The 27,633-nt window shown below is 42.7% G+C and overlaps 1 protein-coding gene and 1 non-coding gene across 6 annotated transcripts in view; both read left to right on the forward strand.

Annotated features, from left to right (window-relative positions):
• Window positions 1–4,292: 4,292 nt before the first annotated feature.
• Window positions 4,293–4,399, forward strand: LOC136307093 (U6 spliceosomal RNA). Its single transcript, XR_010725786.1, has one exon. It is a non-coding gene; the product is annotated as a U6 spliceosomal RNA (small nuclear RNA).
• Window positions 4,400–10,812: 6,413 nt separating this feature from the next.
• Window positions 10,813–27,633, forward strand: part of KLF7 (KLF transcription factor 7) — a 90,558-nt gene continuing 73,737 nt past the window's right edge. For 4 of the 5 annotated variants that reach the window (XM_066278715.1, XM_066278716.1, XM_066278718.1 and 1 more), the window contains exon 1: window positions 10,813–11,375. In XM_066278715.1, coding sequence (XP_066134812.1) covers window positions 11,274–11,375 — 102 coding nt within the window. In that variant the 5' untranslated portion in view covers window positions 10,813–11,273. The remainder of the gene's footprint in view (window positions 11,376–27,633) is intronic. The other variant, XM_066278714.1, reaches the window with a different exon arrangement.

Genomic DNA, 27,633 nt, shown 5'->3' on the forward strand with positions numbered 1-27,633 from the left:
GAAATATGGTTTTAAATAAGATGACATGAACACATCTAAGTGGGGTCCACTAGAACTGAAAAATATAAAGCTTAGTTTTGCCAGTTTAAAAAACAAATGATTAAGTTCACAAAGATAAGATTCTATGCTCTGAAGGTATCAGTTCACATGAAGTAAATTTACAAGAAACTAGTTTATAAATAACAACATAGCATGATCATGTTCACTAGGAGACACAGCTGAAATGATAAGGAGTACCTGTTACATTTATTCTTCCCTTATCTTTTGGTACTTGACTTCTGTCTTGTTTTTTAATGCTAATGGTTTTCTGCATTATCATTCCTGTATTTTACTGTCTTTATTCATCCTTCCCCTCTGGAAATAGAAGGAAAAAAAAAGAAATAAATATGTAAATAAGTAAAAATTGATATGTGTGTTTATGAAGGGCAATCTCATACAAGCAAGTCCACTCAGAAGATGAAATTACAGATCAGAAGATTGCTATGGCAACGACAAATTAGAAAGGGGAAATTCAAGTTTGCCAAATACTTATTTTCAAGCTACTAAAGTAGATCTTTCTGTTCTGTGATCTTTAAAGGTCATTAGCATCACGACATCCTTTACCTCAGGACAGTGTGAAAGAAACTGAAATTTAATAAATTTTTGTTCCTCAGCTTTCCTTTTACTGATATTACTAGTTCTCAGAAAATCTGTTATTACATCTCTTGGTGAAATGTTACAATATTTACTATTAGAGTCTCTCTTAAAATGTAACAAATGTAACAGTGGCTATGTCCTGATAGACTGAGAAACGTTTTATTTTTTAAAATATCTCTTCATTGCCTGACTGGTGGCGGCACAATGGATAGAGCATTGTCCTGGGACACGGAGGTCCCAGGTTCAAACCCCCGAGGTGGCTGGTTGAGTGCAGGCTCATTCAGCTTGAGAACAGGTTCACCAGCTTAAGAGTGGGGTTGCTGGCTTGAGGGTGGGTGAGGATCATCAACATGACCCCATGGTCATTGGCTTGAGCAAGGGGGTAACTGGTTCAGCTGGAGCATAGAGCCCTCTCACTCCCATTGAGGTATGTATGAGAAGCGATCAATAAACAAGTAAAGTGCCACAACAAGAGCTGACAATGTTTCTCATATACTTCATGTAAGATTTGGTCACTTGAATTTCAGAGTTTTTGCTGGAGGTCTTAGATCTTCTATTTTCTTTCAACAACATTTGACATCATTTGAGGTAATACCATTTCCTCCTCTTTAGGCCAAACTAACAGAAGCCAGCACAAACAATACCGTGTTCAAACATTACTGAAAAAAGAGTAATATTATCTTTAAATTTTACTAAAAATATTTTGTATGATCTTTTTTAAAGTTAGTTTAAAAAAGTTTATGTGTATGATAACAGATATTAGATTATCTACAGAGTGATCAGACAAATGTTCCTTAGGAATTTATCACTTCAAAAGGGCAATGAGGCACAGTAACACGTGGAAAGGACAGGAACGACAGAGAGGGTTTAACACAGACATCTCTCACAGGTCAAGAACTGATATTGCAGACAAGGCTAGATTCACTTGTGGCACAGAGGGAAGTGGGTAGAATTTAACATTTATACAAACTGGGTGGAGGGAGGGAGGCTTTCTGAGTTATGTTTTCCTTTGGCTTTCATCAAATGGGATTTCCCTAGCTTCCCAAATAATGACCAGCAATGAAATAAAGCAGAAGAGGATGTCATATGTGAGACCCAGCTTGGGAGAGGCCGGAATGAAACAACCCTGTGTAAAACATGACCACATTAGCTTAGAACTCTGAGCATTGCAAAGCCCAGTGTGGGGAGAGATCAGAGCTGGCAGAGGGTTATGGAACATTCTGAAGTGGACACTGAAGCCCCTCCCCCAATTAGATGGCATAAATGGAAGGTTAGGGTATTTGCCTCACTTACTCCAGAGAAGAGCAGTAACCACCATTAATAACTTACTCAGTTGACTCTTAACCAATTCACACAAGCATTCTCATGGTAAAGAAAATTAAGTGAAAGTCAAATGAGCAGCCTGTCAGCAAAAAACTGCTGCTGACATTATTAATCTTTCAAACTACCCAGATCTATCATACACATAAAAACCCATCACTGGGCACTTGTGGAATAAGTATCCCTCACTTAAAGGAATGACCACTGTCAGCAAAGTTTGAAGTGCAGAGACTGTCTATCAAATCAATCTTATTTTCCCATTGATTTCCATTACAAAATCGGAGATGCATTCTGCTGTTAAATCTCATTAACTGTGTACCAAAGCCTTTAGAAATGACATGTTTAAAAGAAAAATATGATATTCTGATAAAAAATTGACAGGGATATTTAATATAATAATAGTAATGCTGTGCTATATTCAACACGTCACAACGAAAAATGCTCACGATAAAACAACGCAATCCTACAAACTGTGCCTCACACGCTGCAAAGGGTAATAATTCCCCAAGCGTTAGCAAGTTAAAGTTAATTTCTCACTAATTTCATAACTGTCTTGGCATTTCTATCATTGTATAGCCAAAGGAGTTCTTTTTATTATTTAAAGATCTTTTCTCATTTTCTACTGGCTTCTCTCCTAAAATCTTCGGTCAGAACCCCCTGAATAGCTTGTGATGCTATTCTTAGATGGGGAAAATTAGCCAGTCAGGCTCAGTCATAGTGGTTTCTTGGGTCCTAGAGCAAATGAAGCCTGGAACATCACTGAAGGCAAAACTGACAAAACTGAATCCATCTTAATATGAGCACATCGAGGGGAGGAAGAGTTCTTCGGAAAAGACTATCTAGCTGTGAAAAACACACGCATCAGGACAAGTGGAGACAAACGGGAGATGGACTGAGTCTACAACAGAAGCCACAGGCATGAGTCTACAGGAATTGAGCAGGGCTGTTGAGGACAAAACGTCATGGACATCCCTCGTTCCTATGGTCACCAGGAGTCAAAGCCAATTCAGTGACACCTGACACACACACTCCTGGGATTTGCCCATCACTGGAGTAACTGAGTGTCTCCTGGAAGGTATGCTGCAGAGGAAAGTGTGGGACTGTGAAGCTGGATGAGAGGCTTCAAATGCCCTTCCACACTTCAGAGATATAGTACTACTATCTGACATTGATAATGTGTCTGTGTTTACCATTTAATTTCAACCTATGTACTTGCATAATCTATGTTAAATGATCAAGTATTTTGTACAGTATAGGTTGAATGACTAATTCAATTTAAATAATGATTTTGTTCCAAATCAGAGGAGACTGATATTTCTAAGTGCTGGTAGCTCAAGCTGGAAAAGTGACCAAAGTGACTTCAGATATTAATCTCCACAGGAATTATGCACCACAAGTCATAATGGCATTGAATGGCCAATATTCTAAGGTCTTGGCAGGCCATTCCAGATAGTATTATGCTGAATTTTTAAATTCCTTATCCTTATCATTGTGGGAAGTCAATTTTTGTTAAGCAATAGACCACATGAGTCCAAGCAACATGCTCATCACCCGCAATGCACCCAGGCCCCCCATTAACTACTTTTTTGTTTCCCATTGCAATGCCAAATTTAACACTCAGGGTTGGCTTTAACATTTTATTAAAAAATAAATGTTTATTAAACTATAACATAAAATTCTGAAAAGTCAATGGCAAGATTGAGATGTTTTCTGGAGATTAGCAGGTTACCTGCCAAGTTTCTGGTTAAAACACCAAAACCAAGACGGTTTTCTCCCCCCACCCCATATATGTCTAGAAACCTCAACATGTCAGAGTCTCAGATTTGACACACCCAGTGAGTCAGACCCATGCTAACTAAATGCCCAAGGAACACAGTTACAACTAAAACGTCTTTGTATTGACAATAACAACCGGAACCATAACAATGACCACCATGCTCCTGTGGTTGTAACCAGCACATTCTTTCCCTGCAGGCAGAACAAGTGGGAAGCCAAATTATGAGCTGAGCACAGAAGGAAAACAAAAGGAGATGTGTATTCTAGAGGAATGTTTTATGCAGGACATGACAGCCCTGATGAAGCTGCCATCTTTCTCTTCAGTCAGGAAACAACTCTCTGGCTACATATATGTATGTATGTCATTGTATGTATGACCACAAACATTTTCTTCCAGGTTAAAATCATGTCTCTCACAGACTTGTTTACCACCCTTCCCCTCTCTGACATTCTTGTTTTCCACGATGCAATCAAAGCAGGTTTTCCACGTTCATACTTCCCTCCACTATAGTAAGAGTGTGAAGGAAAACAAAAGTCATTAGTTCATGAAAGTATTTATCATGCTCGTTTCAGCAGCACATACACTAAAATTGGAACGATAAAGAAAAGATTAGCATGGCCCCTGCGCAAAGATGACATGCAAATTCGTGAAGCGGTCCAAATTTTTTTTTTGCTCAGCAAGAGAAACTGACAACAAAATAAACAGCCAACTAAATGGGAAATATTTTCAAACAACAGCTCAGATAAGGGCCTAATATCCAAAATATACAAAGAACTCATAAAACTTAGCAACAAACAAACAAACAATCCAATAAAAAAATGGGAAGAGGACATGAACAGACACTTCTCCCAGGAAGAAATACAAATGGCCAACAGATATATGAAAAGATGCTCAGCTTCATTAGTTATTAGAGAAATGCAAATCAAAACTACAATGAGATACCACGTCATACCTGTTAAATTAGCTATTATCAACATAATAGCAAGTGTTGGAGAGGCTGTGGAGAAAAAGGAACCCTCATTCACTGTTGGTGGGAATGTAAAGTAGTACAACCATTATGGAAGAAAGTATGGTGGTTCCTGAAAAAACTAAAAATAGAACTACCTTATGACCCAGTAATCCCTCTACTGGGTATATACCCCCAAAACTCAGAAACATTGATACGTAAAGACACATGCAGCCCCATGTTCATTGCAGCATTGTTCACAGTGGCCAGGACATGGAAACAACCAAAAAGCCCTTCAATAGATGACTGGATAAAGAAGATGTGGCACATACACATTATGGAATACTACTCAGCCATAAGAAATGATGACATCGGATCATTTACAACAAAATGGTTGGATCTTGATAACATTATATGGAGTGAAATAAGTAAATCAGAAAAAACTAAGAACTGCATGATTCCATACATAAGTGGGACATAAAAACAAGACTAAGAGACAAAGACAGAGTGTGGTGGTTAGGGGGAAGAGAAGGAGGGAGAGGGGAAGGGGGAGGGGGAGGGGCACAAAGAAAACCAGATAGAAGGTGACGGAGGACAATCTGACTTTGGGTGATGGGTATGCAACTTAATTGAATGACAAGATAACCTGGAGATGTTTTGTTTGAACATATGTACCCTGATTTATTGATGTCACCCCATTAAAATTAATAAAAATTTATAAAAATGAAAGTATTTATCAATGATATGACCACTTATAAATTAGTTCCCTATTCCAACATCTCTTTTAAACCTCAGGATCCTCATTCTCACCCCAACGCAAATATGCTTGATTCTACTGCAAAGTAAAATTGCCAATCATGCAAAATGTGTAAGATTTCAGGATGTCAAGAAAAATGAAATTGGTAAAGCAACTGACAAATGAAGACCTATAGACTCAAACAAACAAATGAAGGGGTGATGACTATACTGATGCGTTAGAAGAGAAGAAGATACTTTCAATATCAAGGAATTATGTAATTGAGATCATTGGGAAAACTGGTAAAACCCTCAAACATGTCTACAAAATGACCCTCTTTTTGATTATGGTGTAAAAGTCAAATATAAAATAAAGCATGTTATCAGGTGCTTCATATTTTGTAAAAGAAATTAAGCCAATAATAATCTCCTTGATTTATTACTTATTCATTCTATATATATTAGGACATAGTTGTACTTGCAATGCAAATTTTGTTCAATATAGGATAGAATAAATGTATTTTAATAAAATTGAGTTTTATTTTCAACAAAAGTCCCCAGCAAACCCTTTTTTTTTCTTTTCACTAATTGATCTGAAATTTGGTTCCTGTTTTAAGCAACTTTACCTTAAGGAGGCTTTACCAGTGCTAATCACACAGTGCTAATAAGGACAACCCATACTAATGAAGCAGAACTTTTCTAGTAGTAAGTGCCTGATGTCTCAATTGTGCCTATCTACATATTAAATTTTTACTCTTTTGTTCATAAAATAGCCTTATCATTTCTTAATTCTTGGGGGGGGTAACTTATTTAACTCTTAGGTGTTCCTGCAGTGAACTACTGCAGAAACAGAAAACTCATTAGTCAATAGAGCCAAATATCAACAGGACAACAATTGAAATTTCTTTTGAGAGCCAAATTTTTTAAACTTAAACTATACAGGTACATTGTTATTAACTTAATTAGGGTACTCCTAATCTGGCCTTTGCTGAAAACATCCTCAATCTGATTGAGCTGCCTGTGGCTCGCGAGCTGCGGTTTGCCAACTACTGACCTATAGGATCATTTCCAAAGGGTGATATTAAAAGTAATATTAGCCCTGGCTGGTTGGCTCAGTGGTAGAGTGTCGGCCTGGCGTGCAGAAGTCCTGGGTTCGATTCCTGGCCAGGGCACACAGGAGAAGCGCCCATCTGTTTCTCCACCCCTCCCCCTCTCCTTCCTTTCTGTCTCTCTCTTCTTCTCCCACAGCCAAGGCTCCATTGGAGCAAAGATGGCCCGGGCACTGGGGATGGCTCCATGGCCTCTGCCTCAGGCACTAGAGTGGCTCTGGTCGCAACAGAGCGACACCCCGGATGGGCAGGGCATCACCCCCCTGGTGGGCGTTCCGGGTGGATCCCAGTGGGGCCATGCAGGACTCTGTCTGACTGCCTCCCCATTTCCAGCTTCAGAAAAATATTTTTAAAGAATTAATTAATTAAAAAAATAAATAAAAGTAATATTAGTGTCTCCAAAAGCAACTAGGACACAGAATTTTGAGTCAACTTCGAGTCAGACTTATATTGAATCTGCTTCTGCCACTTAACTGACATATACGGTAATGAGCAAATGATGTGCCCTCTCTGAGCTCTGGTATGCTCATTTGTGAAAATGGAGCATAGTTCCCTCCTAAGATTGTGGTGAAGGTCAGATGTGAACATGTGTAAAATACCATATACAGAGAAGGCATTCAACTATGCAGTCATTATAGCAGTGCTGTTTGTTTTTGGTTTGTCTGACTACCGAAGTTCCCTTGTGATCTTAATTTGTTGATTATTTTTGTACATTCAGAATCTTTGCATGTGTTTTGCAATGTGCATCTATGCTATAAAAAGTAGCTAAATATGACTAATACTCAAAATGTACCTTTAGGAGCGACTTGTGCAAATCTCAGAATGAATTCTAAAACATTCTGTAAGTTTGAAAAAAGTCATAATGAGGTTTTGAGGATTTACACTGTAAAATTTTGGTAGTTGATATTTACATGGGGAAAACCTCAATGAAGGCCACCCTTCTTCACACCCAAGTGATTTTATAAACAAATCTTGACTTAAAAGCAAGAAACTCTGTTGAGAGCCCCATGCAGAGAACAATCCTGAAAATCAGATGTTTCTGGATTTGAACCCCTACTCAACTTGTGACCTTGAGTGACCAACATAGTATTTCTAAATCTGGATATCTTAATTCATAAAGTTGGAGGTAATAAAAATACCTACTTTGGGGTTGTCATGGGAACAAAATGATACACTGCATAGAAAATGTTCAAGTGCCCACACAGCTCAGCACATTGAAAGTGCTTAATAAATATTAACTATTACTGTACTTGTAAAATTTTCAAATTTACAAGCTAACATGGTAGGCAGAGGCAGATTAAGGTTGGTTGAGCCTGACCAGGCGGTGGTGCAGTGGATAGAGCGTCGGACTGGGATGCAGAGGACCCAGGTTCAAGACCCCGAGGTCACCAGCTTGAGCGCGGGCTCATCTAGTTTGAGCAAAGCTCACCAGCTTGGACCCCCAGTTGCTGACTTGAGCAAAGGGTTACTCAGTCTGCTGTAGCTCCGATGTCAAGGCACATATGAGAAAGCAATCAATGAACAACTAAAGTGCCACAATGAAAAACTGATGATTGATGCTTCTTATCTGCGTTCCTGTTTGTCTATCCCTATCTCTCTCTCTCTCTGACTCTCGCTCTGTCTCTGTAAAAAAAAAAAAAAAAAAAAATACTCTTTAAAAAAAAAGATCATTAAAAAAAAGGTTGGTTGAGGCCCCCAGCGGAGAAAAAAATATTGGGCCCTTTACATTAGAAAAAAGTGTGAAGTTGGGGTTTTGCGGGGCCCTTTAGAAGTCGGGGCCTAGGGCATGCTCCCTCATTTAATCTGCCTCTGATGGTATGTCATGTTTTGTTTTTAAATGGTAATAGTGTAACACAAAAACAAACAGTATGTTCACTTGAGCCTCAAACACCAAATTATAGGCTTTGCTCTTTTGCCTCTGGCATTTCCTATATCTGAGTTCCTCTCCTTCCCCAATTACTTCCCCATGAATTCGCCCTCTGCCCCAGTTCTTCTCAACAGCCTCCTCCCCATCCCCCCCCCCCCACAAGAACGGAATGGGGTACCGACCAGGAAGGGAGACCTTATTACAAACTGGAAGGCTTCTACGCCCCACCTCCTTCCTTAAGACTCTGATATGTATCTCCACGGGCCTAACTCGTTCAGATATTATATCTTTTACTTAGCTAACGCCAGGAGATAACAATGGCTAACATTTGGTATTCACCTAACAGCACCAGAGACTATATACTAGGTGAGTTACAAACATTATTTTGACTGTTCATAACAATTAGTCAAGGTAGATACCACTATGCCTATTTCTGAAATGGGTAGGCAGAGGGTCTGAACCAGTAAGTTGCTCCAAGTCACACAGCTAGTAAGTGTAAACACCAATGACCATAAGGATCAAGTTAACGCACTAATCAGGATGTGATGGCTCTAAGCGTTTTTCTACTAATGGGAAAGGCCCATCCTGTCTTCCAAAGAGGCAGAGCTGCCCTCTCATACTGGTGCTAACCTAACCTATGTGTGTGCTATCATGATATCATCTTATTCGTGTATGAGATATAACCTTTTTATACCGTTTATCACCTAGCACCATGGATGTGTATACATAATAACAAATGTACCAAGATCCTCACACATTCCACGCATATACACTACAGTAAATACACCAATTATACAATGGATGTTGTAGGTCTGATCAATAGTAGACTCGCCTCAATTTCAGTAATTCCTGTTTAATTCCCTCTAGCAAATGCTGAATTCCAAATTGTGCTCGTTCTAGAACGCAGAATCATTCAGATATGGTGATATGGAGTCCCACAGAGGGAAAGTTGAGAAGGGTCATTAAGGTGAATATGTTTCTTCCATATGGGTACAATTAAGTTTCTTATCTCTGAATAAGCGCCGAATTCTGCAATCATTCCAAAAGTGGAAGTTCAGCTCATAGTGCGTTTGAAGAAAGCTTTAACTACACTAACCATTTAAGGTCCGGAAAACAACTGGTCAACCCTAACAACGAGCGTGGTGCACTATTTTCACCTAATAGATAACAGGTTCTCCATGCATCTTTATGTGCGAACTCCAGAATAAAACACGATTCCACCTCCGGGCAGACACCTCTCCCGAAGCCACCTGGGGAGCCTAACGTGTAAACCCCCAGCAGAGCTGCCGCTCCCGCCTGTGCCCCACATCTACCCAGGCTCCCGGCCCCTCCCCTCAATTCTTTTTAACACTCAAACGAAATGCCCCCCTCCCCCCCATCAACTCTAACGGGGACTTGGGGCTGGTAACCCGCTGGGGGTCAGAAGGAAAGGGCGGGCGGGCGGGTGGCAGCGGCCGCGCGCACCCGGGCGCTCGGGGGCGGGGCGGGCCGCGCGCAGCTGTCGGGGGCGGGCCGGCCGGGCTCTCCGCGCCGCTCCCCTTTGTTCGGTGCCATTGTGTAGCACTTCCTCCTCTGGCGTTCGTGCTCTGCACCCTGGCAGCCTGTGGAACTTGTAAAGGGGCTTTTGGTGCGTTTTTCTTTTTCTTTTTTTTCGGTTTACTTTCATTAAGTGAGGCCCTCCCTTGCACGGCCTCTCCCTGGCTGCCCCGGAGGCCCCCGTGCCCAGGAGCGAGGCGGACTGGGAAGCGTCATTCCCTCCCCGCGAGGCTTCTCCTAGGGTCTGCCGCCCCGCGCCTCCTGCAGGAGGCAGCCTAACCCCGCATTCTGGACTTGCACCTCCCGAACCGCCGCGTTCACGCCACAACGGTGACACGCGAGCCCTCCTCTCCGAGGGGCGCAGGCTCCCGGCGCCTGGGGCTCTGCCAGGAACCAGGCCGAGGGTCGGAGGCCGGTGCTCGGCCCGAGTCCGGCGGCCCAGGCGCCCCGGGTGCTGGTGCGAGTGTCACCACGAGTGTCACCGCCACCCTCCCCGTCCCTTGCACTCCCGGGCCGCGGAGCGGACGCCTTAGCTCCCTTATATAGCCCTCTAAAAATAGCTCGCCTCGCACCGCCTTGTAAGGCAGCAGGGAGATCCTCCGCGCGCCAATCCGCGCTCGTCGCCTGGGCCAAGCCCCGCCTCGGGCCCGCTCCGCGATACTCATTGGTCCTCAGTGACTTCATGAGCCCCCTGTTTACCTTACATGGTCACACGCGGCCTAATGGACGCCCTCCTCCGAGATCCCACGGCTGCGCGGAGAGCCGGGCGGAGGGAGGGAGTTTGGCGAGGGGGAAGAGCAGGGGGAGGAGAAAAGGAGGAGGGTGGGGGGAGAGACTACAAACTAGCAAGGATGGGGTGGGGGTGGGGAGGGAAGGGAAAAGGGGGTGGGGGTGGGGAGAGAAGCGATCGCGAGAAAAAAAATGCAACCTCCCAAAATAAAGAGCAAAGATTGCATTAGGAGCGAACAGCGCTGCAGAAATAGATGGCAGCTTCGTGTCAGTGAGTTTGCATCCCCCTTCCTGATCCACGCGCTGGAGTGATTAGAGCCCTGGAAGGGAATTGTTACTCCCGTGGAGAAGTCCCCTTTTCCTGGCAGCCGTCTACACTGTACACGCTGGATGCCTCTCTCCATCCACCCCACTCACTCTTTTCTCTCTCACCTCCTCTCTCCCTCTCTCCTGCATTGATTTTTTTTTTTTCCTTTTTAGTTGACTGAAACAAAACAAAACAAAAGGGCCACTGGATGTCTGCCTTCTTGGGGGGTGAGCCAGACAGACTGACAAACAAACAGACCCAACTGTGTTCGGGGGAGGGTTTCTCCTCCCGTTTTGCCCGGCAGCAGCAGCATGGACGTGTTGGCTAGTTATAGTATATTCCAGGAGCTACAACTTGTCCACGACACCGGCTACTTCTCAGCTTTGCCATCCCTGGAGGAGACCTGGCAGCAGGTGAATGATTTAAATTACTTGTGTAAATCGTGTGGTGGCGGCGGAGACGCAGGGGGCTGCGTTGGTGTGGGCTTCGGGTTTGAATTTTTGGTTTGTTTTATCCCCCCCCCCCGGCTGTTTGTTGTTTAAAATGTTTTCGGAAACAGTCATCTGCGCTTACCTCTCCACCCACCCCCTAACCCCTTCGTGTGTCGAGCTGAGCAGCCGCTCGAGCTGCCTGCGGTTCAGTCACCAACACACATCCCTGCGCTCACGTTGTCGGGCTCACTGTCCCCTAGCAGAGACCTGTCTAACTACTGGGGTTCCGAGCAGCCGAGTGCGAAGGTGGTTTGGGGTTTTACGAGCCGAGCCGTGGCTGACAGCATACCGCGCCCCTACAGCCATGAGCTCTACCTACTTGATATCTTAAATCAGGTTCATTTCTGAACTGGTGCTGACAACCGTCAGATTGGGGGGGGGGGAGGATGTTAGTGTCAATAAAGAATAGAAACTTGATTTTAAGATTACAGGGTGGGCAGCAGCGAGAGGAGCCCAGTGACAAAAGATACTCAAGGATATCTAGAAAGAGGACGGGAAGATGTATCTGTTCTAACGCTGACCGTGCATTGTAGCTTTCCCCAGTCAGCCTCCGGAAAGAAAACACTCGCTCCGTGTGTCCTTGTTTCTCTCTTTTTTTGGAGGGGGGGGGGTGTCCCTCTTCAGTTAGACAGCACAACCTTCGACAAAGGACCGTGTGTGCTTCCGTGCCTCTGACTTGGTCTTAGAGGACTAGTTAAGAAACTCAGGATGCTGAAGGGCACCAGTGCTAAGTTGGCTAGGCATCCCAGTGAGGGCAGAGTGGGGCTGGTGACAAGTTCACTGGGCTTTGTGAAGTGGAATAAAGTGCTGGTCAGGGAAAAGTACTAGAGATCTGCTTAAATAGAGGTTTTCTCAGCAGGGATTAGGAGCTGCTGAGGGGACATTCCGCAGGAAATATGGTGGGTGGGAGGTGGGGGACACTGGGTATTCTTTAAAATTCTACAGTGCACGGAGGAAAGTCCAAGAAAACGGTCTGGGTTTACAGATCGGAAATGTGAACTTGCACAGCCCTTGATGGAGGAACCCACTTGCCCTTGGGGAGGGCTACGAGAAGCTTGGTGTGTGGCTGCTCTTGTAACTTCTCCGCTCTGTGACAGCCGCTTGTTAAGGCTAATGAACGGCTGATTTTCCTCTGCCAGGATCCAAGGCGGGATCAGCCAGCTTGAGGCTGGGATGTAACAGTTGCTGCTTTAGCGAGTGAGGTTTGGCTTTTGGTACAACCAGCCGAGTGGCAAAGCTGATCTTCTGACTGTTCCATTGTTACTAGTTGCTGCTGTCCCCTGATTAGAGGCTGTCAGTTTTCTTCCAGGTGTTGGCCTCTGGTGTCTATGTGTCCGTACATGCATTCCTGCCCAACGTTGCTGGCAGATATCTTTGACTTTGTCACTCTCTATATGCACACACAGTTCTCATGTTTTTAGCATAAGGCGTTTCTTCAGTGCATCATTTCTCCTATCCTTATCACTATCTACATCTTCTTCCTCCTTTTAATTCACATGCTAATTAAACTGAAATGCCAGAATTTCATTTTCTGAAATAGCCTTCATTTCACACTGTCAGCCCACTGGTGTCAAATGGTTGGGTATTAACAACTGTCTAGACAGGTTAGGAAGGGAATCTGTTGATTTAGTCAGTCTGCCTAAGGCAGCTCTTGTTTGTGACTAACTGTTAAGCAGTGTTGGAGGGAAGAAAGTTGGCTTTATTTGTTACAACGTTCCCTCCTGATGAATCACACAACTTTGTTTTGGTTCAAGTTATCACAGTAGTAAAGCCTGCTTTGGGGGAAGGCCTCTCCAGAGGGAACTGGCTTTTCTAGACCAGGTTAGACCATCCAGGAGAAAGTCTAGATCTGTGAAGAAGAACATCATTCGTTTGATAATTAGGGGGTGTATTAGATCTATTGTTTCCTCAGAAGCTTTCTCAGCTTTTCCTTACCCTCTCTCCTCCCACTTCCCTCCTCCCTCCATCCACCCCCTTCAAGGAACCTCTTTTATAGTCTCTATCAGCAGGCAAAGGAATTTCCACCCCCCTGCACCTCCCTCCTTATGTCTTGCCTTAACGCTCTCCAACTGCCAGCTACCCTCATCTTAAAACACTGTGCCAAGCAATGTCAGAGGCGTACGCATAGTGCATACTGATAACTTGGGGGAAGCGCTCCCAAATAACATATCACTCCGAGGAGCTTTCTGCTCTGGACTCTACAGTCACAACTGCTCTATATAAAGGTGACTCTGACTCTTTAAGTTCATAGTGATGACAAAAACCTCCGACATCTATCTCTTCCTCTCCCTACCCCCATTCCCCCTTCTGAGTGTAAGGAGGGGGGATGGTTCTATGCAACTGTTGGTTCCAAATCAGCCATCAGATGGTGAAATTTTGAGACTCCTTTGCTCAAAGAGGCTCAAGAAGGTTGCTACAAAGAACCTCAGGCAGGAGGAAGTTTCCTCATGCTCTGGAGTAATCAGATTTTAGAGGTCAAATAAGGAGCAGTTATTAGATGTTCTTCTGAAAGTGAACAGTGTACCTGGCCCTGAGGAGATGAGCGAAACAGAGTTTCCAATCTGATTTGATTTTGTTTGTCGAGAAAGAGTGGCTTGGATGATCAACCGAGAACCTCTGTGCATTTGAAAATTGACAATGAACTATTTGGGGATTTTAAACGTATGGTCCTGCTTAATAGTCAGTGAGCCTATGATGGCTCTCCTGTCACAGAGTCATATTTTGACGTTGAGTTTTCAGGCAATGATGCCTTATCCCATACCGCTCCAACTCTGAAAATTATTGCTGGTGTAATTTAAAAATCCAGATGGACATCCTACATTAACTGTTCTCCATTCCTGGGCTCTGACTGCATACTTAAGCACTTGGCCCAAGTAACATCATCTCTGCCTGTCATATAACTGTAAATTACACTGAGCTTATGTGGTCTGTTATTTTATGGAATTCAGCTGACGCACAAGTCTTAGGGCTACCAGCCTTAACCTCTTCGGAAACTTGCAGAAAAATTTTCCAGGAGCTGTCTGAGCAAAAGTAGGAAAAAGTCAGAGGTATGGCGGAAGCTGGAGTAGTAGCTGAGTACCACTTCGTGATGGATAAAGGGAGAGCCATTCACCGGTTTCGTTGCCAACAGAAGTCATGATTTTTGTGGACCCGCTGTTGACTTTAAAAATAAAAATAATTTGATACAATATTCTTGGTTGTTTTTTTTTTGTGGGGGGAGGCTACAAAGACTTTTAGAATTGGGATATATTGTGTTATAGGCAGGCTGCTATTCCATAAGTGCAGGTCAGGTACTGATGTTCTAAGTCTTATTTGCACTTAGCTGTGCTTCATGCCACTGAGGAGCATGGCATGTTTACTTGAAAACTCTTATGGAATTATGCTTGTTGTTAATGCTGATTCATAATTGGCAGATGGGGTCAGTTTCAGGCCTCTCTTTTGCTCAGAGAAAATTTTCCACTGCTACTGGAAACAAATAAATAAATCATAGAACATTCCTCCCTCCTCCCCCATTTCCCCATTGTTTTAAACTAATGGCATACTTGGCTACTGTAAGAACTAAAACGTCCCCATAACGCTGCAATTTCATCTTGGTTTCAGGCACCCTGAAACACTTTTACAAGGGCCTTCGGAATGAGGCATCTCTAGGGGACAACCTACTGAAATGGTTGCCTTCCAAGAACAGCCTCATGGTACAAGGGATGCGAGCTACACTGCTTCTCTCTCTGTGTGGTGATCTTGCCTGTGCACACTGCCTTCCATAGGCCCGAGCAACCAGGTGCTGTCTCGGCCAGAAAGACAAAGCAAACTGGAGGGTCCCTGCATCCGCAGGTTTGCCTCTGTCCCCAATTTGCAGAAACCCTTGTCATGAATTAGAATCTTCTTGGCAACAGCACTACCCAGGGAAATTTGTAGACACAAAGGAGCCTTGCTAACCACACTGAAGGGATAAAATAGCTGTTGCTTTTTTTTCCTAATGTGATTTGTGTGCTCTTCAGTTACCATAAGTTGGTTTTGTTTGTTTTTTTAATTTGAAACATTGTCTTGGTAGAGGAAAAAGAAAATGGAACTGCCCCTGTTATCCAGTTTTCTGTATAAGGATGCAATCACTAAATAAAATGTAGCTTTACAAATGAAAGCACATGTGAATGCAATCAATCACACACTTAGCCTTTCTTTAATAGATTCATTTCCATATTCTTTTTAATAGATACGTCTTTGTGTAAGTGTAGGGGTTCTCAGAGATTATCATTCAGTCTACCTGTTTGCAGTTTGGTATTTTAAAGTGGGTGAATGTTACAATGCAGATACTTTTACTACATTTGTCTTTAGTGGAGGGGGGGATATAAAGGAAGTGATGACTTCTTTGTTCTCCTTAAAACTCCCACCCCCACTTCTTACCCTGAGGAGAATGTGATGTTGGGGTCCAATCCATTTAAATGGCAGAGCAGAAGATGCTCTGTGACAGCCTCACCCTGAGATGATTTATGTACGGGCATGTCAGAGACCTTCAGCCTTCACATGTGGGCTCCTGCTCCCTCCCAGCCCATTCTAAATATAAATGCCAGTGGGGCTAATTTCCTCTCCACTTTGACAGGAAGAGTTTAGAGAGGGTCCTAATGGAGCTTTTAGTAGCCCTTCTCATGAAAATCTTCAGATTCTTCTCCCTTTAGAGAATTCCTGCAGCTGAATTTTGAGTACACGAGGCATCTTGGTGTTCTTGTACTGAAAAGGCCTGTGTGCCTGCTCGACAAAGGAGACTGCGCTTTACTCTGGCCAGTCCCCACTGGCTCACGTTGGTAGGAGAGCTGACCACCGGGTTAGTAGATGCCCCCTTATCTCTGCTGTTTGTAGTGGCGCGGAGGGGGTTTTAATCACCTTTGTTGGACCCCAGCACTGGCTAATGCAGAAACTGCCTCTGAGATGCTGGTTCACTCAATCCTATCAGTCAGCGTGTGTGCTGGAATTGGGATTTGCTGAAAGTTTAGGACAGCTCCCCAACTTAACCTGAGTGGTGCCAGACGGGTGAGGGGTGGAGATTTAGTCTCTACAAATTAATCCTCTGGCTTTCCCAAAATCAGTTAAGTGCTTGCTTTGCATAAACAGGTGGACACATTTTAACCCCAATTGCCAAATCTTACCAAGTGCAGTGATTAGAAAGCTCTATGACCACTAACGCTATTCAAGTCTTTGAATTAGTGACGGTATCTAATCAGTGTTACAGGTAACATTGACAAAACACTCCTCCGCCCAGTACATTGTATATTATCTTAGAATGGCCACATGCTAAAACATCATTATGCAAATCAGTTTAAGAATCCCCCAAATAAAATATTGCCATTTATAAGACATAAGATTGGACATGATCTTGTTCCTTTCCCTACTTTGCCTTTATTTTCTGCTGGTCATTTGGCGAATTATTTTTATTCCCTCGAGTCCTCTTTTCTTCTCACTTGGTATTTTGGTGTGACCCCGAGCACTTGGTCCTGCTAAGTGTACTGTGTCCGTTGCACTCTGTGGGAGCAGCTTGCCGCTGCCCCGTCCGCCACATGTGTGATGTGTGCATGTCCCAGCTGAGCCGCAGCGGCCTTGGGGTACGGGCTCAGGGTCAGCCTGCTTGAGGTGTGAGTGACCTCTGCTTTCATAGTGAAACTGTCCCTGAGTGAGATGGTAGAGACACTCAGTCACACCTTGTGGGATTTTTTTTTGTTTATATTAAAATATGGAAAAATATTTCACAGTAAACACTGTATTCCTTGCTTCTAGTTATGCGCAAAATACTGTTTGGGTGATGCAGAGTTGAATTGGGTCCAGATTTTGCCTGTGATGAGCTTGACTTCAGTAGGGGAGAGTAAGCATGCTCAGAATTAAGCAATAGAAAAATTAGAATATAGTCGCCAAAAAAAAAAAAAAAAAAGGAAAGAAAGAAAAAGAAATTTTAAGTCCTCTGAATTTTTGAACACTGAACTGTGCCTATTCTGTATTTACCCACTTTGTTATAACCTTGTTTATAAAAAATACTTGAATTTTATTAAGTTCTGTTGTGCTTTTAGCTAATGGCACATTGGGGCTGGTGGCCCTTTTAGGACAGATGAGTATATGGTGTGAATACACATGTCTGTCCGTAATGGCCAGGAAATAGCATCCATGTCTGTGTCATTCGGAAATGATTAGAGGTAATTAAAATAATTAATGTGGAGCCATATGCAATATCTATTTCTAAATATGGGTTTATTGACATTTCCTGAGGGTCATACTGAAAGTCAGCCCCAGGCCTTGCACCAAAGCTAGGAACATAGACTCTTAGAATTTCATATTCTAAAAGGGTCCTGCTTTCCTCAGCTCTAAGACACTAGGGTTGTACCAAGTGATTGTGAAAGCCAGAGGAGGCACTGAGCCCTCCAAGGCCACGCAGCTTTTGTTACCACCAGTGGGCCCAGGACCCTTGTGGATGTCCAAATCAGTTCACCTGCTTTTTGTCACCTGGTTCTCAATATACTTGGAGTCACTTCTCATTCTTTCTTCCTCTCTCTCTCCTTTCTCCCCTTTAATGGGAGGCAAGAAAATCCCCCTTTGACTCTGGACATCACTAGTACATGGAATTTTGGAATTGTCTGGGCCCTAAGTGAACATCTTGGAAGAGGCTTCTATAATAACTTAGTAACTTAGTCCTTTTTTCACTTTTAATAATGTGTGGTAACCTGGAAAGTGTACACTGTCTTTAAAACAAAACAGAACAACAAAAGCCCAATTACACCTTGAGTCTTATAAAAAAAATACTGTCACTTAATATAACAAATAAAGTGGGAGTAAAGGAGGGGCATTGGGTAGCACAGTGGGGAGTTGGGTGGATCACAGACTGGGCTTTTCTGTAGAAAACAACAAACGTGAAGTGACTTTGTCTCGGACACCGTTCCGACAAAGGGACTGCATGAAGCTGGAGCAGCAATCGTGCCAATTCAGGAATATCTTTTTGAAAGTGTTTTTAAACTTCTTGAGAGGATTGGGTAGGCAGTGAGGTTGTAATGTTTTACACAGTTAAACAGGGAATACTGCATATTGTGATAAGCAGTTGGGAAGAAAGTCATCCGTAAGGTTTTACAGAAGTCCTTAGGGGGCTGGAGGAGGAGCAGGCCTCGTTTGCACAGTGCCCCTGGTGAGGAAGGGAAATGGAGGCTTGCTCTCCTCCCCTTTGCCCAGTGAGTGTCTGCCCTCCTCTACCCAGGCTCTGGTAGGTGTGCTGGTGAAAGTGCTTTGTTGGAAATCATCTCCCAAATCTGTTTCACCTCAAAGGGCTTCGAAACCGAAATTTCCATCCCAGATGGAGGCTACTTTATTTCCTCAAAACTGTAATCTTCACCCCCAACTCCAGGCATTTTCTTGAGATTCAGGTCCACGTATCTGAACTGGAAACATGGGCCTGATGATACTCCAGGCTTTTTAGGTTGTTCCATGATCACCTCAGCTGAATATGTTCCAAAGCTTAAACTCATCAACCTCTTTCCTCCCTTTCCTGGCTTGCTGATTTCTTTTATTGACATGAGCTTTCTTCCTGAGATCTGGGCTTGAAGCTTCAGTCATCTTGGGCTCTTCTCTTTCCACTGAATCTTATCGGTTGAGGAATCCTATTGACTTGGCTCCTCCCATACTTTGTGGTCTTCAGCTTCCTGCCTCCTCTGCCATTGCTGGAAGGCAGCCTCTGTCACGTCCCTGGACTGACTTTGTATTCCCGTCACCATGGTTTCAAGTTGTCAGTGGTGCCCTGTTACACACAGGATAAGGCCAAACTTCTAAGAGTCAAGATGTTCCAAGACTAGGTTTAGAGAATAGTTACAAGTGTCCCTCTTCCATGTGTAATAAGTGCCACGCAAACGGATGACTGTGCTTTTCCTGTTTCTCTTTATTTATTTCATTTACGTCAGCCTTTTCCTTCTTCCTCCCTCTTCCCATCTGATTCTGTACGTTCAGAATCTACTCATGCTTTAACGTGGTTGACACATCTTCCAGGAAACTAGCCGCCCCGCCCCCTTCCTTGGCCAACAGTAATTGCTACTATTACTACATTCTTGTGTAGAACTTTTTACTTCTTCACGATGCTTTTCAGTTTTGTCTCGAAGTACAGCTTTTCTATTTATTTTCTTTTTGTCCCTGTGGTCTTATTTTTGCCAGTTGTGTTGAATGATTTAGAGCAGACTTGATGCCTTGGTTGCAATTTTAATAAACTTTTGGTATAGGACTCTTCAGATTCCCAGGGAGCCTTGTGCTAGGCACTGAGTAGATATTTAAGGATATCGTATGACTTGATGAAGATTTGCCTGTGTCAGTAGCAATGGTTTTCAACCATGGACACACCCCCAAATCAGTTAAATCAGTATCTAAAATATTTGGGTAGAACAGATAGATATCAATGTTTTTTAAAGCTTCTAGGTGATTCTAATGTGCAGCTAAGGCTTACAGGGTTAATATCAGCTCTATCAGAGTTGTAGGTGCTTACTCCATATATGGAAATGGTTCATTTCTTGTATAACTTGAATCTAAGTGTAACAGAGGTTTCCAATAAAGCAGGACAGTGTTGGTGGATATAGTTCATCTAGCTCAGGGGTAGTCAACCTTTTTATACCTACCGCCCACTTTTGTATCTCTGTTAGTAGTAAAATTTTCTAACTGCCCACTGGTTCCACAGTAATGGTGATTTATAAAGTAGGGAAGTAACTTTACTTTATAAAATTTATAAAGCAGAGTTACAGCAAGTTAAAGCATATAATAATGATTACTTACCAAGTACTTTATGTCAGATTTTCGCTAAGTTTGGCAGAAAAAATCTTTATAAAACAACTTACTATAGTTAAATATATCTTTTTATTTATACTTTGGTTGCTCCGTTACCGCCCGCCATGAAAGCTGGAACGCCCACTAGTGGGCGGTAGGGACCAGGTTGACTACCACTGATCTAGCTCATTGGTCAACAGTGACTGCCCAAGCTTTATTTCATCCTTTTTGTTTTACTCTTCCTCACCCTAAAGTGTCTAATGCAGTCCCATTTGGCTTGCATTTCCTATAGCCCACTACAGGTTTGCTTAACCTGGTCACATTCTGTTTCTGGTACCTTTGCGGTGTTGGACGTTAAACTCCAGCCATGCTGTGCTTCACATAATTCATTCTCAGAAAGCTCTCGACCATGATTTTCCACTTACCTCAGCCTGCGCTGTGGTTTTCCAGGGATGGAAGCATGCATGAACACGTGTTGCATGATGCCAGATAGGCATTAGGTAGTAGCTCTCCATATTTCTTACTGACCTCAGTGTTTGGAAGTAGACTCTTTTTATAAGGAATTTCAAAGGACCCATGTTTCTAGTGAGAGGAGAAAAAAATAAACCGTGGAAGAATTGCTGCTGAGGACATTCAGGCAAGGAGGCTGCCTCTCCATCCGTAGAAGGCTTAGCTCCTGTGGTAATGACCATGGGCATGTGGTGATCTTCACAAAGAAGCCTTAGAAATGCCTCTGTTTCAAACTGCGATGTTTGCCAAAATGTATGTACTGTAGCTACCTCCTTTTATCTATAAACTGTCTTTGATGGGGGTATGGTTGGCTAGAAAGAACATCATGAGAGGAACTCAGAGCTTAGGGCTGAAGGATGCCTTTTGGAAAGCTCAGTCCAGCTGTGAAAACGGCAATTAGCCGTGCAGCAATTGCGCTGGAAGCCAGTGCCTGCCTGTTCCTGCTCCTGCCCCCACTCTCCCCCTCCTCCTCCCCCTCCCTCCCTAGCCCAGGGAGCAGATTCAATGGAATAGTCATAGTGGTAGCTCGTATTTTTGGACAGGCAGCAAATTTGCTCAGCATACAGAGACGTAGGAATAAATCCCTCATACTTCTACCTTTTGAGCTTTTGTTGTTGGTTCATTTGGTCACTGTAGACCTTGTTAATAGACCACAGTTCCTGCCCATGACAGTGAAGGGGGCCTCTGTGAGGAGGCCAGTCCAGAGTGAGTCTCCCATGAGCCCCAAGGTGCTGCGCAAGGAATGGCAGTGCGCGTCGCTGTCTTCACTCCTGCGTCCTGAGGTTGCTCAGCCCTCACCTGTGCATTGCTTGTCTCTGTCGAGGTCTCCCTTTCTCTAATGTGGATGAAGAGATGATTTCTCTTGTTTGCTTGTGAAAGTCTAACAAACATCTGTAGTGAGATTTTGTTCTCAAGGGCTTAGGGAATTGGCAGTCTCGTCATTGGCACATTCCTTCTGTCACTAAGAAGCAGGCAGATATTACAGAATCTCCCTTTCAGAGATGAGGAAATTGGGGTAAAAGAAGATTTAGCAAGTTGTCTTAATGTGGCTACAAAGCAAATGGCTTACAAAACCAGTGGTAGAACACACTTGCCTCTGCCCTCTCTCCATTTGGTAACCTTCCTATCATCATAATAGGCACCATAATCATATTTAATATATATCAAATACTTCCTAGAGATGATATCTTTGAGCACCTTGTAATCAGCATTTCATTTAATCCTCACAACTACGCTGTGTGTCACTTATTTCTTTATTCCCGTTTTATAGATGGAGACATTGAGGTCAGAGGTATTGAATGGCTTGCCTAAAGTTATACAGTTTGGAAGTGGTTGAGCCAGGATCCAGACCCAGGCAGTCAGCTCAATACTCTGAATTTTTACATTTATACTCTCCTAGTTAGGTAGGAGACACCAGGCAGAAACCCAAGGCCATGGCCTGGCAACCGGTGGGCTTGTAGGTATTTGGACAGCTCTCTGGTCTTTTTACTAAGCCTTGGTTTCTCATTTATAAAAAGACTGGACTCTGCTAAATTTCCTTAAGGTCACAGTGTTTTTAGAAGTCAAATTACTTGGAGGTTTAGAAATCAGGCAGAGCTGGAACCTTGAGAAAGCTATACAACAGCTTCGAGTCTCATTCTGTCACCCGCAGAATGGAGTTAATACTGCCTACATAAGGGCAGGCATGCTGGCTCTCTGGTTCTGTGTCTGGCACATAATCATAATATCCACTCAACAAAAGGCTCTTTTCTCTCCCATTTTTAACTATTCTTCTTCCACTCAGTACTCTTTTTCTAACTATGTAGTGTCTCTAAGATCCCAGTGATCCTGGAGTATCTAAGAGAAGATGAATGATGGGAGGCTGGACAAGGGAGTGTGCTGAGCATTGGATGGGTAGTGCGTACCCATCCCCAGGAGAAGCTCTCGCTTGTACTTAGAGCTGGGAAAGGGCTAGCGATACCCATTGCCCCCAGAAATTGGCCTTAGTTGACATCTTTGGAATTTGCTTGGTCTGCTCCTGCCAATATCCAAATATCCAACCGTTCCCCTTTTTTCCTCTCCAGATTTACTTATGTCTTACTTCTCTTAAGTTTTTCCAGCATGCAGTTATTATTTTTTTTTTTTGAGAGCCGGAATTATGCACATATAACATAACACAGTGCTGGTTACTACACCTGCCATTTCTGCCTTACCTGATGACTGAGCTTACAGCAGCTTATGAAAGTGAATGAGGTTTTATGAGATCTATAAATATCCCAGATAGGATTTTTATTTCATTTCCCCCCTTCAAATAAGACATAATGGAAGTACTCACATACACAAGGAATATTCTTTCTGTGATAAAGTAGGGCATTTTTGAATTGGCCTCTGAAAAGCAATACTTGGATGTGGTTCGTGTCGGGAGTTTTATGGGGGAGGGGCCAGAATCATGTGTGTAAAATTCAAAGGTTATTTCCTCATATTGAAGGTTTAGCTCAGCAGCTATGAAAAGATTTATTTCAGAGACGCCAGCCCTGTGTGCAGACTGCATTCCCTCCTTTGGAGAAGTGTATGTTTGTGTTTTCTTAGATACATAGAAACCATGGGAGGCAAGTCCCACGGGTTGGCAGGAGGGGTTTCCCTGAAACCATGTTTCCACTTGGTCTCGTCTGCTTCCAGCTGTCCCAAGGGAGGGCGTTCTCATCCTTCACCCCAGTTCGTGGATTTTCTGGGAAGATATCACACCACTTAATAGATCACAATGAGATTTTGTTCTCCCTGGAATTTCACTTAAAGAGTCTTAAGCTTATCCAATTTTTAAATACACATTAACCAAAACCAAGAATACAAAGATTTAAATTTTTTTTTTTTTACCGTGCTCATTGAGGAATACCTAGACGGAACCCTGAACTCATAACTTATAAAAAAAAAAAATTAGAAAACAACCTGTGAGGGCGCTAAGCCCCTCACTTTCCCTGTCTATGGAGTGGAAGTCAGGAGCTCCATCGCCACATCTTACTCAGGGCCATATGACAAATTTATTGCTTTAACCATTGTTTGAAAAATTGAGCATTTGCTCTGACTACTTGGATTTTTTGTTTGTTTGTTTAGCACAACCTCTTCCTACATACATCTTTCCCCAGTTCTCAGTAGCTTTGTGTTTAAGTAGATAATTTAGTACATTTGAAGCAAAGACATGCAGAGCATTTTTACCTAATGTTCAATTTTTTCTATTTAACATCATCCAGTGTGTAACATAAGCCCAGCCCTTTGGCTCTGCTACATATGCCTACTCTTTTGTACTTATCATCAAATGATGTGACTTTCCTGGTCCTCAGAGTCCACAGGTGTATATTGCTGGGTAGAGTTAGGAACAGTTAGATGATCAGAGATAGGAGCAGGAAGCAGTGAGGCTATACTGGCTTGAGGAGGTGTTTTATTCGGCCAGCATACATGTTTCCATTTTCTTCTTAATTTGGCTGCTTTTAGACAGATCTCTGCACTCTTCAGTTAACCTGGTCCCCACAATTTTCACCTTGTTTCATTTCTGGTCTCTGGCCTGGTGAGCATGCATTTGGGTTTGTGACCCTCAGACTGGCAGCCCTTGGAAACCCCCTTTTCTCCATGATGCTGTGATTTGGGGATAACCTTTATTTCTCCATCACAGACTCAAGCTGGCTTGCATTCTCCTCTCAACCAGAATCCATTTTCAATTCTTTTTAGATTTTTCTGCCTTGTTGAATGTCTTTGTTTGGGACTCTGTTTTAGAAAGCAGCTTCCAAATTGCATCTCAATTTCTCATAGTCATCCAGGTTCTGTTGTAGATCATTGAAATCTGAGAGGAAAAGACCATCTGGTTTACCCCTCTCCCCTCCTGGGCTGAGCATGCTCCAGAGCATGCTCATTCTTTCTTGGTTGCCATTTGCAGCATTTTCCAATTTGGAAACTGACTCTTAAGTTTCTTGGTCTGAGTGAGAGCCAATGGGACAATACCAAACAAAAAGGTTTTTGGTCAGACATCCCTCATTAACAAGTTCCTGCTGTTGTCATGGGTTCTTCTGTCATTCCCTGAGACCCAACTGGTCAGCGGTGAGAAAAGTTCCTTTTTGTGGAAGAAAAACATGTAACCAGTTCTGAGGCTTCTTAGTCTGACATGGAGGCATGTTGTATAGAATCCCACTAACTGCTTTCACTACTTATTTTTTATGGAAGTGGATTTTATATGACTTGTTTCACTGAGGAAGTGATGCTTTTTGTGTGAAGAACTCCAGGGCATTATAATAAAGTACTTTCCTGAGACTCAAGTAATTTGCTTTTTTCCTACCCTCAGCACTCAGATACTGCCAGTGAGACACTTGGCCTTCATTTTCTAATGCTTTCAGGATGCTAGTCTACATTAGGGGCGTTTAAAACATTTTATTCTTTTTATTGGCTGCTTTATATTACTAAGGATATCATTTAGGTTGACCAGATAGATGGTGATTTTCGGGGTTATTCTTCTCCTGTTAAAAAAGAAGCCAGTCCTTTGAATTACTTGATGCTGGGTGTTCCTCCTTGTTTTCTCCAATCTGCAATTACTTTCCCCCTCCTTTTATGTACTTCTGAGTGCTAAGTCAAAGTCCAGGATCATTATATTGTTAACATATTATTTTTTAAACTAATGACTGTTTATCTTACTATATGAAATAGCTACCATTAAAATATTTCTCAAAAAATACCTCTAGGGAGAAGGGAGGAAAGGAAGGAAGGAAGGTAAAGGAAAGAAAGGTGGACATGATGTAGATTTAAAATGTCCTTGCACATTTTCCTGTGAAAGAGAAGCAGAATGCAAAGCATTTGCCTTCCTACCCAAGATACGCCTGCTTACTTTTTTCTTCTACTTTTATATCCATGATCTCTTTTTCATGCTCCCTATTCAGAGAGACCAGGATTTCACAAATATTATCATTTAAGGACTATTTGATATTTCATGGAAGGCCCCTCCTTATTTGTAGATAACCTGCCTGAGCTTTAGAGATCAACATTTAAGTCCAAGCCAGTATTGAACCTTAAGGAATTGGGGGTTTCTTTTCAATATTTTAAATGCATTTGCTAGTTGGCACAGTGCACAGTGCAGCAGGGCTCAAGACAATGCTTCTTAAAGAGTCCCCCACACACACTCTTCATGAGCACTGCGTTAAATAACATCAGAACCACCTTGAGAGGCAATATTATTCCCTTTTCAGCGCCCCCTCCCCGCAACCTTCTGATGAATTCAAGGAGAAAGTCTCAGCTTTGTAGTAGTAGGTCTTTAACACCAAAGGCCTGATAATCTTTCCTTCTCTTTCTCCTGCTTCTCCATCTTCTTTTTCTTTCCTTTTGTTTTATAATAAGAGTGAACAGATATATCTCAGAACCAGAGCTATTGACAGGCAAACATCAAGCTAAAAGTTAATAATATTATTTTGATTTTGTTGTTTTAATTTTATGATGATTTTTTATTGATGGACATTTATGAGAAAACTTTTTAAAAATATGCAGCCTCAATACACAATGCTTTAGTGAGGCAATTACAAAATAAAAATCATAGGAAATGATTGTGCTGATGAAGTGCTGATTTGGTAGAAATGAATGGAGGTAGACTGAAAATGAAGTTTGAGAAATACTGGTGTGATAGAAAATTCAAGGGGTTTGGAGTCAGAAAACCGGGGATTTTGTCTTGACTTTGTAAGTACAAGCCAGGGCAAATTGCTAAACTGCATTTTGCCATCTGCAATGTGGGGATTATAATAATAGGATTGTTATAATCAAATGATATATGGATGTGAGAGTGCTTTGTAAACGGCCACAGGCCATATATACAATGTTATTGTTTTCAATTCTGTGGTAGGGGAGGCTTTTGTTTCTAGCCTTAAACTAGTACTTCTTGTTAGCTTTCTTCCTTGTGATTTCTATTCAGTTTTCTGAGCAGAATTGTAGCGGCTTTTTACTTGTTCTAATGGGGCTGTTGCTTGTGCCTTACTCGTGGAACTTTCTACTGGTTGTCTAAAAGTGGGGACATAAAATTTTCTGATTTCTTTTGTATGTGTGCATGGTTAGCTTTTAAATAAAATTTTAAAAAGTAAAATTGGTCTATAGTATGAAATGTGTCAGAACTTCTGGCTAATGCTAATGTATTTGGCTTAATTATTTTTTAGATGCAATTTTAAAAATTAAAATATTTTACCATACTCAAGACACAATTGTGTACATTTGTGTGTGTGTGTGTGTGTGTGCTGGTACCTAGGGATGAAGGAAGTTTGGGTTTTATGTAGAAGTGAGAACCCTGGGGAAAGTTTGCTTCTGAAAGTGGAAGCCTTTTAACTAAAATGACGCATTAACAATGTACTGTCACATGTTGGTAGCTGATAAAATGGGGACTTACCTGGCTAGGAAGTCCTAGACTTACCAGGACCTGTCAGCCTGACTTCCAGGGGAAGCCAGCTTATTCTACACAGGGAGTGCTCTTTGGGACATGGCCTCTTATCCAATCCCAAGACAACCCTGAGATAAGTGTAGATAAAAGGGAGGTTGATCTTTCTGACATGAAGACCACACTGACTATGTTGGTTGGGCTCCATGAATTCTTCAACTAGGGATGCTGAGATATCCATGCTGCTTAAGAAAGATGTCATGTTGACAAGGATTTGGGAGCTCAGGTCCAAAGGCCCACTCTAATACGGCCTCACTTGGAGCTCTGAGAGAAATGAGGGCACATCTGGATCTCTATGAGAGGACCACCGGGGGGTTTTAGGCCATCTCTGTGTTGTGGGCTGAGCTGCTCCCTCTTTATACAGCTAGTTGAAGTGCAAGTTTGCCTCTAGGATGGCCCTGGGAAGCAGTCTGTGTGATCCGAAAGGCTTGGGCCTCTCTTGCTCAGTCTGCCTGGATCAAGAGGCAGACT

The sequence above is a fragment of the Saccopteryx bilineata genome, chromosome 5 (genome assembly GCF_036850765.1).
Source record: "Saccopteryx bilineata isolate mSacBil1 chromosome 5, mSacBil1_pri_phased_curated, whole genome shotgun sequence".
Lineage (NCBI taxonomy): Eukaryota > Metazoa > Chordata > Mammalia > Chiroptera > Emballonuridae > Saccopteryx > Saccopteryx bilineata.